The following is an 18,549-nucleotide window of genomic DNA, read 5'->3' on the forward strand; positions in this document are numbered from 1 at the left end:
AACCCTGATTCCAAACCAATGATGCACATGGACTCCAGTATCCTGAGAAAACAAATGGCGTATGAATCAGTTGTTGGTGACCGTCTACCATGGGACTGCATCTCCTTACGATGCTCCACTGCCTTGTGGATCAGATCTTTAGGTCAAAGGTTCCGGGTGGGACCGTCTAAGAAAACTACCTGCTTCAGTTTGGGCATCTGGGCAGTATCATAGCCCCCACACAAATCAAATGAGATTTGTGCGGCGCATATATATCTGGTGTCCCCTTGTACCACTATTTATATGTTTAAATAATAATAATAATTAAATTACGATTATTTACAAGGTAGTTGTAAAAAATAGAAAAAGGTAAGTGATACACACGAGTTTACGTCAACTTAAAAAGAAAAGCATTGAAGAAATATAAATCAATGTATTCTAAGTTATACTATGCATCATAACGAAACTAGTAAAAGACTACTTAGCTGACAGAATGAATGTGAATGGAGAAAAGTATGAAGCTGAAATATATTACTTGAAATCTAGATGTACTACCGATAAATCACCGCTCCGCTAACTCATATATATATATATACTTTACAAGAAGGTGACTTTAAGATAACCCAACATCCTTCAGACTATATTCAATGATCCAAATTTACAGCTATCATAAACACTAGATGGACCAAGAATTCATGTATTCGGTTTAAACTTTTAACTAGCAGTTAGAAAGCTTGGACATCTATTGCATTTACAAGAAGTTTAAATAATAAAGTACTATGATATATCATCTGATACACTTTCTATCTTCATCTTCTAATTGATCATTACTCTAGAAAGAAATCGAAGACCACTAAACGTTAAGGTCCTGATTGTTATTCATTGGTCATTGTGTCAGCTGGTAAGTAAGCCACCAGTCATACTTGCAATATAGATGAACTAACCGATAATTGAACTACAGAGACGTTGTACAGCTTTCATTACGGTTCGATCACACGAGGCCCAATACAAACTAAACCAAGAAAACACGTTATTGTTTACTTCCGACATAACAGTGATTATTTCAAATTTAAATGAATTCAACTAAAGCTGGAATTCATCAACTGATAACATTGCGACTGTTTATGTCAGTGAGTGGGAAACAATTACATCTCATAAAGACAATACTCTTCCAGTAAGACTGTTAATATATCTTGTTACAAAAAAGTACCAGTTAGCGCGAAATCTAGAATCACATCATTTAGCTACATTACTTCCAACTAATCCACATGTTCATTCACTATACAATCACAACTTATAATCTTATGAATTGTATAGAAAATATTTTTGTCAATTCTATTTCATATTGGAATGGGGGTTTGTGGAGATTTCCTGGAGTTATAATGAGAAACCATGACTAGTGTAGTTCAATTCATGTAGGGTGTAAAAGAGTTATCCACCCTAGGCAATAGATGAAGGGTTGCGCAAGATCATTGAACGATTGAAGTTAAACATTAACACTGTTAGAAGCCGGCTCAGTGGTCTAGATTTCAGACTTTCACGCACGAGACTGAAGGTCCTAGGTTCGGATCTCGTGTGCAGGATCGTGGATGCACGTTGTTGAGGAGTCCCATTCTAAGACGAAACAGAAGTTCAGTACCTCCGGGTTTTCAGTGATGGTTTAGTTCGAATTGACTCATGGATTTCTACCCCCAAATTAGTTAAGGATAGTAATCAAACTTTAAATGACTAAAAACCAATGCGTATATTACAAAGAGTTTTTCATTCTATCTGTTCTCAAATGTTTACGGTTATTTAAAGATTGTAATTTAATCATTAAATGGCAGATTATCAATACACAATCAACCGAAAACTTATGCATATGTTACAAATTATTGAGCTTGGATGTGTTTTTTTTAAAAAATAAAATCTAACTACAACAAATGAAGATTTCATTTTCTTTTATCAATCATCTAGAACATAATTTGTCTATGTTTACCATCATCTACGTTATAATTATCGTCATCATTTTGTGTATCTAAATCCAGTGAGGGTCATGTGAAAAATGTTTGAACGTCTGTATTTTTTTTTCTTACCTCCCCCCCCCCAAAAAAAAAACCCATAGACAAAATGTCTCCTTTTTATTTGCATACCTATCTATCTGTCTGTCTCGAGACACGATGTATCCAACGTTATCACATACTTGAAAGTAATGATACAATTTAGTGATTAATTTAGAAAATGGGCGGAAATATTTGACATTTAGAAATACAAACATATACTACCATACATAAACATACATATCTATCCAAAATATGTTAATGAATGGGGCAAGATGAAGGAAGTGAGAGAATAAGCTGACCTCATAATTGCATCATTAAGAAAAGGGAATTGATAACTTATGTGCTTGTTGTCACGAATTGATATCAGTTAAGTACCAATGGAGAACAAGAAGCCTCAGATAATTGTTTTCCTCTAGTAAGAGACTCATCAACGATGTGAGACTATAATCCTAACTCAAGGATTGAACTTAGGTCATTTAGGTACCATGAAGAGTGCTTAAAGTTTAGAAAATTCATTTTTGAATCCAGTGATTTATATTGTCGATTTCAATTAATTTATGATACAGTGAGACAGGCAGCGAATATATAATATTGTCACAAATGACAGATGTTATAGAGTATAGTTCAATTTGCAGGCGGCTTTTGACATGGGTCAATAAGTGAAATTTACGTTACTCAACATATTTATGTCATAAGAACCAAATGACGCTGTATTTGTAATCCAAAATGAAAGATAATAGAAAAACATGGACAACACTGAAAAGATGACGAGAAGGAGAGGGGGAATAAAAGGGAATCAATCGACAGAAAAACAAACAGGAAATGGCAACAATACACTTACCTGGAATGTATTTAACAAACTGTACAATAAAACGTGAATGTGTTTCAAAGTGTTTCATCATTTGACCCCAAATATCTTCAACACAATCGGATGTCTGAATTAATCTACATGGTTGGGGTAAATTACTTCGAATGTTCTAAAGATAGAAACAATAATGAAAATAGTATTACAATAATGGTTGTATAGAAAAATGGTAATTGGAAAAATAGAGAATAGTAGAACCTGTATGAATTATTTCATTCAACAAATACATGATCAATCCGATCTATATCCCAATGCTGTGCTTACTATAATAATAATAATAATAGTGATGACAATGATAAAAGTAAGTATTATTTGTATCAGTGCCAAGGTTGAACCTGATAGTTTCAAAGAAATTCAGCTTTAGGTGGAGAATTATTTATAAACATATATTTTTGTCGGAGGGGGTTTTGTGGAGAATTCAGTATTTTCATAGTTGAAATCATGAGTCAATTGAAGATAGGCCACCACGGAAGACCTGAAAGCAGTGAAAGGCGGTTTCGTCCTATTGTGGGACTCTTCAGCAGTGCGCATCCACGATCCCGCCTCAAGAGATTCGAACCCAGGACCTACCAGATTCGCGCCGGAGCACTTAACCGATAGACCACTGAGCCGGCATCCAACGGTGTTAATGTCTAACTTCAACTGATTACATTGTTCAGAATAACTTTCTAATTAAGTAACCATCTAATTCAGTAAAATATGTAGCACCATCACAATTACATTCTATACTTTTCATCAATTCACATGAATCAATGAATTTTCTTTTGTGTTTGTGTGTGTGTTTTTAAGAGAATAATAAACATGTGATTCTAGTCACTTTATTCTTCGAGAGATATTTCCTGAAGTTCTAGTGAGAAACAGTAACCAGTGGAGTTCAACCAGGTCTATTGGGAGATATTAATTCACTGAAGAATATTGGTGAACGGTTGCTCAATTTCGTGGATTGGTTGAAGTTAGAGATTAACACCGTTAAATGCCAGCTCAGTGGTCTAGTGATTAAGCGCTGCTGAGGAGTCCCACAATAGAACGAAACGACCGTTCAGTGCTTCCAGGTTTTCCATGATGTTCTAGCTTCAATTGACTCATGATTTCAGCTATGAAAAAACCACTAATAATAATAATAATAATAATTTAGTAAGAAAAATGAAAAAACAATAAACAAAACGTATAAACAAACAACATTCCTTGAGAATAATTAACACAACTAGAGAGAATTTACTGAACAAAAAAACAAGATAGAAACAATATTTTTCAATGAACCTGTCAATAATTTCTGTAAACTGGTTCAAAAATCTGTATTTCATTTTTGGTTAAATTTAATTTGGAAAACAAATTTGTTTTTCATATATACATAGAAGTTTAATAGCCGATTACTAGATAGTAGTAATAATAATGGTAATAATAATAATAATAATAATAATAATAATAATAGTAATAACAGTAGTAGTAATGTGGCGAACGAGAACACAAGGGGGGGGACAACCAAGTTATTGTTTAATATGAAATCACATAGTTCTTCCATAAAATGTGAAAACCATACATTGAATACTTCATTTGTAAATCTTCCATCAATTGTTTCAAACTTCATCATTTCTTTATTGTTATTACAATTATTTTCTGTTTACATTCAAGTTCTCTTCAATTCAATCTTCACAAACTTCTGCTACCGGGGAGAGTCCGCTCTCCGTCTCGAAATGCTCTCTTATGGCCACGCGTATATAGCCTTTGTCAGGGAAGTCCTACTCACTGCAATCTCGTGGCGGACTGTTGTTGACGAAATTGAGAGGACGAAAAGCGAATGTCCGGTGTTTTAACTGGGAGTTGGAAAACCCTGATTCTAAACAAATGGTGCATATGGGTTCCAGTATCCTGAAGGAACAAATGGCGTATGAACCAATCGTTGGTCACTGGCTACCATGGGACTGCATCTCCTCACGATGCTCCACTGCCTTGTGGATCAGACCTTTAGGTCAAAGGCTCCGGGTGTGGTCCCCTGCTTCAGTTTGGGCACCTGGGCAGTATCATAGCTCTCACACAAATCAAATGAGATTTGTGCGGCGCATATGTATCTGGTGCTTCCTTGTACCAATATTTATGTGTTTAAATAAAATAAAATAAATACCAGGCATTGCATTTCTGATTAGCGTTACATACTACTTATGTCAACAAACATAAATAGCATACACTACAATAGCAGTAGTAGTGACTGATGTCATATTATTATAAATTATTATAATTCCTGAAATGTTATAAAGTACTATAATTCCTGAAATGATTCAAGATGAATCTCTTGAAATATCTTAGTCAGAAGCTTAAATTCATGAAAGAAATCAAGTGAAGAACAGAGAAAAACATAAAGAGTCGAAGGAAAAAACAGGGATTTACTTCATATTGTTGAGTTCTAGTTAATTGGTTACAACTAGCTGTAATTAAAAAACGAAAATTATAGAGTGAGTTGAACATCAAAAATACTTACATCAATGATTTCGACTGAAATTTGCTATGAACAGGCATTCGAATAATAGAGGGTTGTGAATAAATTTCAAAGACTATACATACAAATGCATTTCGTACATAGAAGAACACATTACATCATCAATAGTAGTAAAAGACTAAAGAGTTAGAAATTAGTGATTATGTAATGAATAAGAGTTAAAATTCAATTTTATTTTAACTCAGTACATTTTCTTTAACTGACTTGAATCTAATTATTTTATTCTTATTAATTATTAGACTTCATTGATTACGTAATCAGAGTTTCTTTTAGAATTTCAATCGTTGTTAATCTAACTCTTCTAGAATATTTTTTCTTTCGAATGCATTTCCGAACACTATCCTGTGCGTATGTAAGAACTTTTGTGTAAATTAGAGCGAATAGTTTCACAGTATTTGGGCGCCGAGTTGATGTAAGATATTGAATAGTAAGGATATATTTGTAAAATCTCGGCGAAGTGAATTTGACAAATATATCCTTACTATTCAATGTATTATGCCGTGAGATTTTTGAAAAGTAAATGTAGATTAATTACAGTTCAATATTTAAAAATCTTGTGAACTCTGATCGTATGACCCCACCTGAAAAGTCTTTTAAGATCATCGATGCAGTCAAACGATTTGGTTATCAAGAAGCGTAAATTAATAATTCATACACGACAGAAGAGTTAGTAGCACTTCTTTAAAAGTCTAAACTATGTGTGCAAAAGCGATATGTTCAAGCCATCATTCTTCCATGGTCCTAACATTTAATTTTCATAAACAGTGATTCGATTTTACTAAATTCTTCTAATGTTTTAATTTTATTTATTAGTTATTAGGATGTCTACGCATTTTTGACTTATTCTTCACCCGCTTTTCAAAATCGTCAAGTGAACAATCATCCGTCTAACATTTGATTTCATTTTACTATCTCTCCTCAATTCTCCATTAGGCAACTTTCTTTGTTACATTATATGATATAATCGCTGTCTTGTTTTTCAGTGAAACTATTTTATTTGTAAATTAACTATAAATACGATCATACAGCATGAATAAACGATAGTCAGTCAGTCACAACGTAGAACTTTGTACGTAGGTATGTACATCAGTTCGATTTGCCATACCACATTAGCACAGAGATACAGTTGTCGATTCAAATCCCATATTGGTAGAAGTAGTAAGAGTATAAACAGTAATCCGAAAGATTGGGGTTTGAAGATGTTATTCAAAGAGTATAATCCAGCGAAATAAATTTGGAAAGAGAAAAAAGAAACTGGAATGAAGAATTCAGGAGATTAGAATGTGGGAGAACACAAAGATTGGATGCACCTGTGCCATTGCAAACGATTTTCAGCCATGTCATTCAAGGTTTCTAACCTTCGGTCGCTATCATCTTGCGGATCCCAACCAGGTAGTCTACAACTACCAGCATGGCTCAGTTCACTTGTCAGTGACTTCATGGATTTGTGCCACGTTTTGGTGTGGTCGCCCCTAGCTTTCTTCCAACCTACTCCTACACCATGAAACATTGTACGTCGGGGTAGTCGGTGGTTGGGCATACGTAACATGTTTCCCAGCCATCTCAACTGATGAAGTTTCACTACTTCATCAATCGATTTGCCATCCTTACCTAGTACCCATTTCATAACAACTACATTACTTATGAGTAAGCGATAATTTCGAAAAGAAAACTTTCTTCGTTCTTTCTTCTCAATTCTTCTTTAATGATATATATATGCACAAGTTGTATTTAGTCTCTTAATTTTATTCACATCTTTCCTATAGTATATTGGTATATGTTCATAATAACTTCCAACCAAAGTTCTTTAGAGCTCATTTTGTAATTTTGATCATGAAACATTACAGATCCGAAGAAGATAACAAGAATCTCATAAAATAAAATAAATTTATATTTTTATGCTTAAATCGCTGTGTTATTTTTTTCTATCTTTAATTAAGTCAAGTATGAAGCGATTGTCGATCAATAACATTTGATGATGACTGCAATACATTGCCATAAAGACTAAAATTTAAGAAAAATGTGTACTACTGAACTTTAGGTTCAGTAGTCGAATGGTATATCACTGTTCTAACAAGATGAAAACTTTTAAGTTCAGTGTCCTGTTGAGTTAATTGAGTACATTGATATATAAATTTAAGAACAGACTAAAGAACAGTTGCTCAGTTTATCGTAAGTTTTATAATAATATTTCAAATGATATTGAGTTCGTGATGGAAATCTTTTGCACAATTTGATTTACAAATATTTCTTATCAGAAGGGGGCTTTTATTGAGATTTTAGTAAGTTTATAGTTGAAATCATGAGTCAATTGAAGCTAGACCACCATAGAAAACCTGGAAGCACTAGATGGCCGTCTCGTCCTATTGTGGAACTCTTCAACAGTGCGCATCCACGATCCCACCTCGCGAGATTCGAAGCCAGGATCAATCAGTCTTGGGGGCGAGCGCCTAACCTTGAGACCACTGAGCCAGTATCCAACGGTGTTAACACACTAAAACAATATAAACTTATGAAACTGTATTAAAAGATCAAATAAAGTTTGTAACATAAGCTAATCATTTGAATTTCTTAAAGAGTACTTTAATCAGTTGTAAAATTACATTTAAGAATGTTTTAATAAAAATATAGAAATTTCTTTTAAAAATACTGAAAAAAAACATACGCAATTGGATTCATAGAATCAGTTGTTTAAATGAAATAATTTCAATATACACTAGTAAGGTGATGGGAAAAACAAGGAGAATTATCAACAACAAAAAACGCGGATACATTAAAACGGAAAAGAGTTGTGTCTTATAAGTCTAATAGAGCTATAGTTTCAATGACTGGAACAAGTTTCAAATTGAAATCGTGTCAGTTCATTTATTACGTACAGATTTGTATATTTGGTTACTCTTTATACCATAAATATGAAAGTTAGTAGTAATAACAGGTTGCCCCCAAATGCCCTGGTACGGCCGAGAGTGGGGAGAGTCTGCTCTCCTTCTCCAAATGCTCTCACATGGCCACGTGAATATATAGCCTCTGCCAGGGAAGTCCTACTCACTGCCTTCTCACAGTGGCATTACTGTTGTTTACGAAATTGAGAGGACGAAAAGCGAATGTCCGGCGATTTAACCGGGTTGGTGGATGTGGAGGATCCACCTAGGGGAGTTGGAAAACCCTGATTCCAAACAAATGGTGCATATGGGTTCCAGTATCCTGAGTGAACAAATGGCGTATATACCAATTGTTGGTGACCGGCTAACATGGGACTGCATCTTCTCACGATGCTCCACTGCTTTGTGGATCAGACCTTTAGGTCAAAGGCTCCGGGTGTGGTCTCCTAATAAAACCACCTGCTTCAATCTGGGCACCTGGGCAGTATCACAGCCCTCACACAAATCGAATGAAATTTGTGAGGCGCATATGTATCTGGTGCTTCCTTGTACCAATATTTATGTGTTTAAATAAATTAAATAATAGAGTGAGGTTCAAACCTGAGACTAAGAGGCTAAAATTCAAACTTTTCAACTATTAGTGTGTGGCGCATATGTATCCGGTGCCCTTTGTACCAATATGTATGTGATTAAATAAATAAATAAATTTCAACTATTAGACCACTGAACAACAAATCTAAAATCACATCTGCCTACGCAGTATATTCAAAATTAGATTAAAACTGAAAACAAATAGTTACCAAAAACATGAAAAAATGTTTGAAAAGCCTAAAAAGTGTTAATTTCCAACGGATAAGAATCGCGAACAGTAAGGCATATTTGTAAAAATGTAATGCGTGACCACCCTGAAGCAGATGTTTTTTGGACTCTATGGTTGTGCTTTCAGGTTGTCAGGACTACTTCTAATTTAGTTTTCTTTACAAGTACTTCAAGAAGAAGCATCTTTCAACGGTGTAGGCAACTGGGAAGTGACAACTGCTCACACATCTTTTAATAGCATTATAATTAAATTAGTTTATGAGCATTTAAAAATTCTCGTATCTATACTGGCCTATAAACTATGTGGATTGGGAAACAATAGATAGGTAGGTGTATGAGACTGGTTTACAAACAGTAACTAAATTATAATGAAAATTAATAAAATCAGTAGAAGGCGAGACTATAATTTATGGCCGAACCAGTCAGATACAAGGTAACAGGTCCTGGATTTTGACACGAAATTCATTCATCCATTTGGCTAAATAGCGTTTAGGCATTCTAGTTGATGTCAGTTCATGATGAAAACCCTAAGTCTAATTCCTAACCCCAACCATCAACTGAAAATCATAATCTTAAATCTTTACACCGGTATATAACCTTTATTTAGTCCTAGAGTAAGTAAGTGAACATTCACAAGGTTGCTTTAGCGTCGCTCAAAGGTCGTTCACAAGTCTAAACGCCAAGATTGCACATTACACAATCACATCAATCTGATTGTAATACAAATGTAATATGTACCGAAAAAATTGAATGTTTAGATTTTGTCCGATAGTCGAAGCAATTGATTTTCACTTTTAATCTTTCTTAAATTCAAAACAAACTTGTACTCTTTGCTTTGTTTGTTTCAACAACTCAAAATCTAATTACTACCTACAGTTAATCCCATTACACATCATCGGGAAACAGTTACTTTATGATTAAAATACCGATCTTTTGACGGGAAAATCACGTTTTTCTGAATTTTACTCAACCTGATTTTGACGATTCAGAGTAGTTTATCAACAGAACCATAACTTATGCATAAACAGTTTGTTTTACAGTAGAGTATATCACAAGTTTATACTTCTTAAATAATGTATAGTATGCGACGTGAGTAAGAGTATAGTGGAGGGGTGAACTATTCTTGGTCAGAAACAAGTATTTAAGGCTACGATTAGAAGTTTAGGCTTAGGGTTTTTATTATAAACTGGTACTAGGTATAATGTAGAAATCCTTTGTAGCCCATTCGAATAAACAGATTTTGAACAAAATCTTAGGAGTACTATTTAATCAGTTCCGCCATCAAGTATACTGTCACCGGGTTAAGATTTATTTCAAGATTAAAGATTCAGGGGGAAGAATTCCGTGGTAGTGTTAATTTGTTGGTTAAATACAATTTTTACTCCTCATTATATATGGCATAAGATTAAAGTTATTTCTTTTAAAATCTTGCACAAAATCTTAAGCACCACATTCTCCATTTTGACAGGCTCATCTGTGTTCTTTAATCGAAAAACGTGCTTTTAAAATTATAAATCCATAAACAAATGCAACTGATAAGTATTGAAATAGAAAGAATACAGAAAAAAAGTGGATAGAGGAAATAATACTGACCTTTCTTTCAGTAATCATATATTTGGCAGCAATATGAATACGTTCAGCAAACTGTTGCACTGTTATAGAAGTCTAGAATGATTAAAAGGATAGGATATCATTGAAAGGAAATGCATGAATCATATATTCTCTCATAAGTACTACTATGTCAATTAATACTATTGTTGGGGTAGAGAATAAAACTTTTCGATGGAATGTGATTGAATGTAATCGATAAGAAAATCTCAACCTAGATTCCATACTGGTTTGCATTAATCCCTCACCTCTAGAGGAATTCGAACATAGATCGCAGAGGCAATGTCATACAACGTCAACTGGTCACACTGAAGTGATATTAAAAATGATGCATACTTCTAAATGTACTCTGCTGGAAGCGAAAAAATTCTGTACACTCAATCGAAAGTGTTGTAAAACGAATTATTTCTCAAAACGTTGACCTAAATCAATCAAATTAAGGTAATTTCGATAAATGAAACCTTGAATTTTCAAACTGTGCGTGTACCACTGAATCAGGCACTATGAAATTCACAATGTAAATGACTAATTCTCAGGACCACACAAAAATTATATAAGTAGCCATAATTTTTCCCGGCATCATCATAGGTTGAAGTGAGAATAAGCCATTAGGCTTCCGATTATCTTATGAATCATTAGGAGAGGCGAGAGCTCAAGACTCATCCAGGGAGTAAGGAGAATACTTTAATTTCAGTTGAAGAATAGATTTTACGTCCCATTCACAAATTATGTTAACATATCGAGACTGATAGGTCTTGGCTTCGAATCTCGTGAGGAGGGATCGTGGATGCGCACCTCTGAGGAGTCCCACAATCTCCACAAAAAAACGCTTGTGATATATATATATATATATATATATATATTAAAAAAGTGCATGTAGATAACAGTAGAATGAATAAACTCACCGGTCTAGTGCCATTCTTTAAACGTGGACTTATTTCTTTATTATTTATAACGGGTACAGTAATCGATGGTAATGTAGTATTTACAATGGAATGATTAACAGGGAAATTATTCACTGTTGATGATAATAATAATGAGGAGGAGGAGGATAATGTTGATGATGATGGATAGTCCAAATTACTAATCGGTTGAGCATTACGATCTAACGATGTTGAATACATTGAAAGATTTTCAATAATTCTACCGAAATTACCCATTATTGGTGGTGATGATGATGAGGATAATGATGATGATGTAGTTGATGTATAACAATTATTTGGTAATTCAGGCAATGAATTAGAAATACTCACACGATTTAAATTCGGATAAATTTCATCAGATAATCCACGTACACGACTATTGGATAGAACTAGACCAGCAGCGGTAGCAGCTGCTGCCGCCGCAACAGCCGCTGCCTGCATAGCAGCTATTGTCGACGGATGTGTGACATCAGATAAAGATGATGCTACCGATGAGGTTGATGATGATGATAATGATGGATGTAAGGAACGTAATGTATCATTTGATTCATATTTACCAATTTTCAACACATTTTCATTCATATTACCACTATTAGTATTAGTAGTAGTATCATATGGATTTATATTATAAGAATTGGACAAAAATGATCGACCAGAATGTTGATGATCTAAAGCAGTTTCATGTAGACCTAATTTGAAACGTTGCTTTCCATGTGAATAAGAAATATAACACGAAAGAATAATTGATACATTACTTTACAATTAATTTAAAAGAATTATTAGTAGTATAAATATACATATATATCCTGATAAGTGTTAAAAATAAAGTCCTTACAGTCTACAATATTTAGTGTTAAACCGTATACAACTGAAGTAGAATGAATACTATGTATGTAATAGATGATCAATTTACTATAACCTTAACCAATGTAACACAGTTATCTCACGGATACTGATCACAAAGTATTAATTTACAGTTTTATTAAAACTGATAAGTGATTATGAGCCAAGATGGATAGTGGCTAACAGTGGAATCCAGGACGCGTGTCTCGTCCTATTTGGGACTCGTCAGCTGGATATACCTGCGTCTCAGAGTTGATGTTCACTCTGGGACTCGAACCCAGTACCGTTCGTTTCAAACACCATCCCGTTATCCACTTAGCTAATGGTCAATTAGATTGATCAATTGCAGTCCTAAATAACAATAGGAAGATATAAGTATACAACACCAAGTGAATGATAAGTGATTATGTTCTGCATAACCGATTAATTTACATATAATCTTCATTAGAAGAAGTGGATAATGCATTAAAAAAAACTTTTGACCAAAACGTTCCCATAAATAAACATGCACAACTGTTAGATTTCACAGTGAGTATAATACGAATTAGTTACGTTGTAGTGAACGAAGACTTAAGTGGGGAAAACCAACGTTTAACTCAATGTAAAATTACAGACTTATTTCGTAAAATGTGAAAACCATACAATCAATACATTAATCGCATATATTCCTTCAATTGCCCTTTATATGTTTCATGATTCTTTCCATTCTGTTTTTATTCCAACTGTTCTCTGTTTTCTTTCCTCTTCTCTTCAATTCAACTTTCTGTCGATAGATATCCCACTTTCGATTGATACTACACACTACTTAAACCTGTCAGTATAAGTAGCATACACCACAACATGGCTATAATGTAACACGGTGAGTGAAAAATAGACTTATTCTATTATCAGCTAATTATTATTAATAACATTTGTCTGTTTTTTGAATAATTGAAGGATAAATTGTAGCATCTCTTTCATAGTTGAAATCATGAGTCAATTGAAGCTAGACCGTCATGGAAAACCTGGAAGCTCTGGACGGCCGTTTCGTCCTATCGGTTAAGTGCTCTGGAGCGAGACTGGTAGGTCCCGAGTTCGAATCTCGCGAGTGCGGGATCGTGGATGCGCACTGCTGGGGAGTCCTATAATAGGGCGAGACGGCCGTCCAGTGCTTCCAGGTTTTCCATGATGGTCTAGCTTCAATTGACGCATGATTTCAACTATGAAAAATACTGAAATCTCCACAAAACCCTTCTGAAGCAGATCTCTTCAAAATATAACTTGGTATAACTTTATTTTATTTTTTCTTCAGAATACATTTTGGAACATAAAGTACCTATATTATTTGAAGTGTACAATGTGATGAATATTAAATATGTAATCACATATATTTCGACATGAAATCATGAATCGATTAATGTTAAACCACAATTGAAAACCTGGAAGCACTAGATAACCGTTTCGTCCCAATATGGGACTCCTCAGTGGTGCGCACCCAATCAGAAACACAATAATTTCCACAAACCCATACTGATAATTTGATATATTGACTTCACACTACTGGAATAGTCAAAGAATAAATTAGACTTTCCAATCAATTCATTTACATTTTATGAATTAGGTATTCACTTAACTAAGTGTTCGTCGATAATTTTCTTTTAAAGTTTATCTCAGAATTCAGTGAAAGGAAGCTTTCAAAAAGATAATAATTAATTCATAATGCTTATTTCATTATAATTTGACAGTAGTAAAATTCTAATTCATTTTTGTATTGTATGCAAGAGACTGATCAATTGCAGTCTTGATTATCAATGGTAAGATTTAAATAAACAATACAAAAATGAAAAAAACACTCCACCTCATTGCACAAGCTAGTGGCTATGTGACCTCGGTACCTGAGCGGATAAAGCAATGGAATTGGAAGCAAACGATACTGTGTTCTAATCCCAGAGTGAACATCAACCCTGAGATGCAGGAACATCCAGTCAATGAGTTACAAATAGGACGAAATATGTGTTCTGGATTCCACTGCTAACCGCCGTCCATCTTTGCTCATAGTGTTAAAATCATTAAAAAACAATCTTATCAATACTTTTGCTATTCACATCTAGTTTAACCTTCAGAGTACAGCTTTTTCTATACGTTCTGCCTTTTGCTTTTTGTTCAAGTCTCAAAAATCCACTACTTTAAAAGGATACATAGTTAGTGTTCAGAGCGTTCTCAAGTAACAATGTATCGATCTTATGATGTTCCACTTTGAGATACATATTAGATATGAGGAGCAAGTGTAGTCATTTGATTACATAAATCGCAATAAATACCTGCTACTTATAAGATGTAGACGACTATTAATTTAATCATTATAGCAGAACATTTATGACTTCATAAACAGATGTAAATAATAATCATCGTATCCAATAACTAATATACAGGTTTTCGTTACTTAATTCATGTCATTTAAAAACAACCCACACATACAAGTATTTTTGTGTTACAAACTGCTTTTGGTGCCCAGTTGGATTGAATATCTTGTGTCTACTACATATTGCAGATTAGATTTCACAGATGACTTATTTTATCCTTTATCTAACCATTCTACTGAATACTCCACAGTACAATAAAAAAACTTGCCTCGATAAACAACCTACATATCATGATCCAGTAGAACAAGCAAACATAGGACACTAAATCTCAGATTCATCAACTTGGAATTATTTACACAGATTTTGATTCATAATCACAGAAAATAGTCTATTCATCAATTATCTTATTCTTACCTTTGAAAAATTAGTTGTATTCACTGGAACACGTCGATTATTTACTTGATTTATACTTGGACTATTATTATTATTGTTACTATTATGATCATTAATTCCAAAACATTCATTTAAATTTGATGATACTGTATATGGATCTAATAAAGTGGAATTAGTTGATGATGATGATGATGATTGAGATGCAGCCATAACAACCGCTACAGCTGCCGCTGCTGCTGCAAACCATGGTGTAGTAGTTGTTGATGTTGGTTCACTTACATTTAATCCAGTTAAATCAACAACATTACGTCCACCATTGAGAAATCCTAAAGAATTTGAATCTAAAGAATTATTAGCATTCTGATTATTATTAGCATTATTTGAACTTATTAGATGATTATTAGTTTGTTCATTTGGTAAACTCCGACTAGATTTAATATATCGTTGTTTTGGTAACCATATTTGATTATTATTATTATTATTATCACTAACATCAGCAGGTAATTGATGATTGAATTCAGAATAATCTGATATCACAGATGAACGTGGACATGATGTAGTAGTTAATGTCGATGATAATGTTGGTGATGATGATGATGATGATAATGAAGATGAAAGATAAGATAATGAATATGATTCATTGGATAATTGTCTTGCAGTTGTTAAATTTAATTGTGTAGGTCGTAAATAAGATTGATTTAAATGAGTAGTAACTGTATGAGAATCTTTTGATTGATTTTCAACCAATACTGATGATCTATCCATTAATGGATAACTGGCAAAAAAAATATACAAAAAAAACATATACATGAAAATAAATAAAAAAACGGCCCTGAAATTCAGGAGCATAATTTAATCTACTCATAATAATATTCAAGAATAAAGTCTGAAATGAGAACATCCGAAATATTTACTAACATTGTAATAATAGTAGTATTTCTCGACCTTAGGGCGGCATTTGACTTCGTTGATCGTGAGGTTCTATGATAATGTTTGTCACTAAAAAGAAGTACCAAAGAAGTACATTAACCTTATAAAGGCTCTCTACTCGAATACAACTGGTCAAGTTAAAGCCTATGGCGAACTGTCATCAGAAAAATAGACTAATGTTATCAAATTACATAAAAAATGGGATATTTTAAATATTCTTATTGAGTTAACCATTGTAAAAGTTCAATACATAGAGATCAACCAGTCATAGTTACCATGTAAAGTTGTAAAATAAAAAACAAACAAACAACCATGGTAAGCAAAGATGGATAGTGGCTAACAGTGGAATCCAGTTTGACGCGCGTTTCGTCCTATTTGCGACTCGTCAGTTGGATGTACCTGCATCTCAAAGTTGATGTTCACTCTGGGACTCGAATCCAGTACTTTTCGCTTCAAACAAACAATTCTCAATGAATTTAAACAAACAAACGACCGATTAATATACACCACACATCTACCACATGGTAGAGCAATAATATTACCGAAACGATAGAAAAAAAAGATCACACACACAAAAAAAAATATATATAATTACATAATGCTTATGATATACATGTAACATAAAAGTTAATACAATTCATGTAATGACATGTGACAATTGTGTCACGTTTTTACTTCTTCAGTTGCCTTAGTAGTCTGACGTAAAAAAAAAACTTTTTTTTTGATATGGCAATAAGAAGGATATTTTTTTACACAAAAATTTATAAATCAAATCTATACATATCTACATACTTTATATGTTATATGGAATACTATTCTGTCATATACGAAAATGCACATCGCTCTCTCCTCCTTCCCCCCCTCTCTCTCTCTCTCTCTTTCGCTCTCGAAACCACATTTTTAGATAGTTACCTACCACTTTACGACATTCACAAAAATGTTATTATGACTAATAGAATAGTTAAATGAACCACCTCAATTAATTAATTAATTAATTAAATTATATACTGGAAATAAGTACAAAATGAATATCAATTTACAGTCATAATCAAGTTGGTATAGAAAGCAATGATACATGTGAAGAATAAAAATATAAGGTCAAACTTTTTGTAAAATGTAGTTCATAAATTGTTTTAAGAGAGTATTTATCCCATGAATTTGAAAAAAAAAGTTGAAAACCAGTTATACTTAGTAAAAGGACTGGGATATCCTGATACGGCCGAGAGTGGGAAGAGTCCGCTCTCCCTCTCCAAATGTTCTCACATGGCCACGCGTATATAGCCTCTATCAGGTAAGTACTACTCACTGCCTTCTATTGACACTACTGTTGTTCACGAAAGTGAGAGGACGAAAAGCGAATGTCCGGCGATTTAACCGGGTTAGTGGACACGGAAAGTCCACCTAGGGGAGTTGGAAAACCCTGATTCCAAACAAATGGTGCATATGGGTTCCAGTATCCTGAGTGAACAAATGGCGTATGAATCAATCGTTGGTGACCGACTACCATGGGACTGCATCTCCTCACGATGCTCCACTGCCTTGTGGATCAGGCCTTTAGGTTAAAAGCTCCGGGTGTGGCCCCCTAAGAAAACCACCTGCTTGAGTTTGGGCAGCCGGGCAGTACTATAGCCCTCACACAAATCAAATGAGATTTGTGCGGCGCATATGTATCTGGTGCCCCTTTGTACCAATATTTAAGTGTTTAAGTAAATAAAAATAAATGATCCTGTTAAACAAACGCTTATTAAGTTCACATAACAACTGAGAATATTACGTTTTCGGAAAGAGAATAAGAGTCCATGGATTTGTAGCTCATATGTTTTTTTAATGTTCAATATATGTGCAGTATCAAGACATTTAACACATTCTTCCATTCAGTTAATAAGTGAGTGCTGCTTATAATAGCATAATTTTGACTGAGAATTTCAATTTAAGCCCTAAAGTTCACTTAATTTTTTCATCCGACAATATCCAATATGTTTAGATAAATTCAGATGCTTGAAACGAAATCGCTAGTGATAATTACGTTTGTATTTATTTATTTATTTATTTAAACACATACATATTGGTACAAGGAAGCACCAGATACATATGCGCCTCACAAATTTCATTCGATTTGTGTGAGGGCTGTGATACTGCCCAGGTGCCCAGATTGAAGCAGGTGGTTTTATTAGGGGACCACACCCGGAGCCTTTGACCTAAAGGTCTGATCCACAAGGCAGTGGAGCATCGTGAGGAGATGCAGTCCCATGTTAGCCGGTCACCAACAATTGGTACATACGCCATTTGTTCCTTCAGGATACTGGAACCCATATGCACCATTTGTTTGGAATCAGGGTTTTCCAACTCCCCTAGGTGGACTTTCCGTGTCCACTAACCCGGTTAAATCGCCGGACATTCGCTTTTCGTCCTCTCACTTTCGTGAACAA

The 18,549-nt window shown here is 34.1% G+C and overlaps 1 protein-coding gene across 1 annotated transcript in view; it reads right to left on the bottom strand.

Annotated features, from left to right (window-relative positions):
• Smp_163790 (putative nuclear hormone receptor) overlaps nt 1-18,549 on the bottom strand; it is a gene marked incomplete at its 3' end in the record, with an annotated part of 109,302 nt that overhangs the window by 35,140 nt on the left and 55,613 nt on the right. The window contains exons 6-9 of the mRNA XM_018790317.1: nt 15,338-15,617; nt 11,595-12,317; nt 10,675-10,746; nt 2,863-2,998 (exon numbers count right to left, since the gene is read on the bottom strand). Of these exons, the coding sequence (XP_018655673.1) occupies nt 2,863-2,998; nt 10,675-10,746; nt 11,595-12,317; nt 15,338-15,617 (1,211 nt within the window). The remainder of the gene's footprint in view (nt 1-2,862; nt 2,999-10,674; nt 10,747-11,594; nt 12,318-15,337; nt 15,618-18,549) is intronic.

Source organism: Schistosoma mansoni, chromosome W (genome assembly GCF_000237925.1).
Source record: "Schistosoma mansoni strain Puerto Rico chromosome W, complete genome".
Taxonomy (NCBI): Eukaryota; Metazoa; Platyhelminthes; class Trematoda; order Strigeidida; family Schistosomatidae; genus Schistosoma; species Schistosoma mansoni.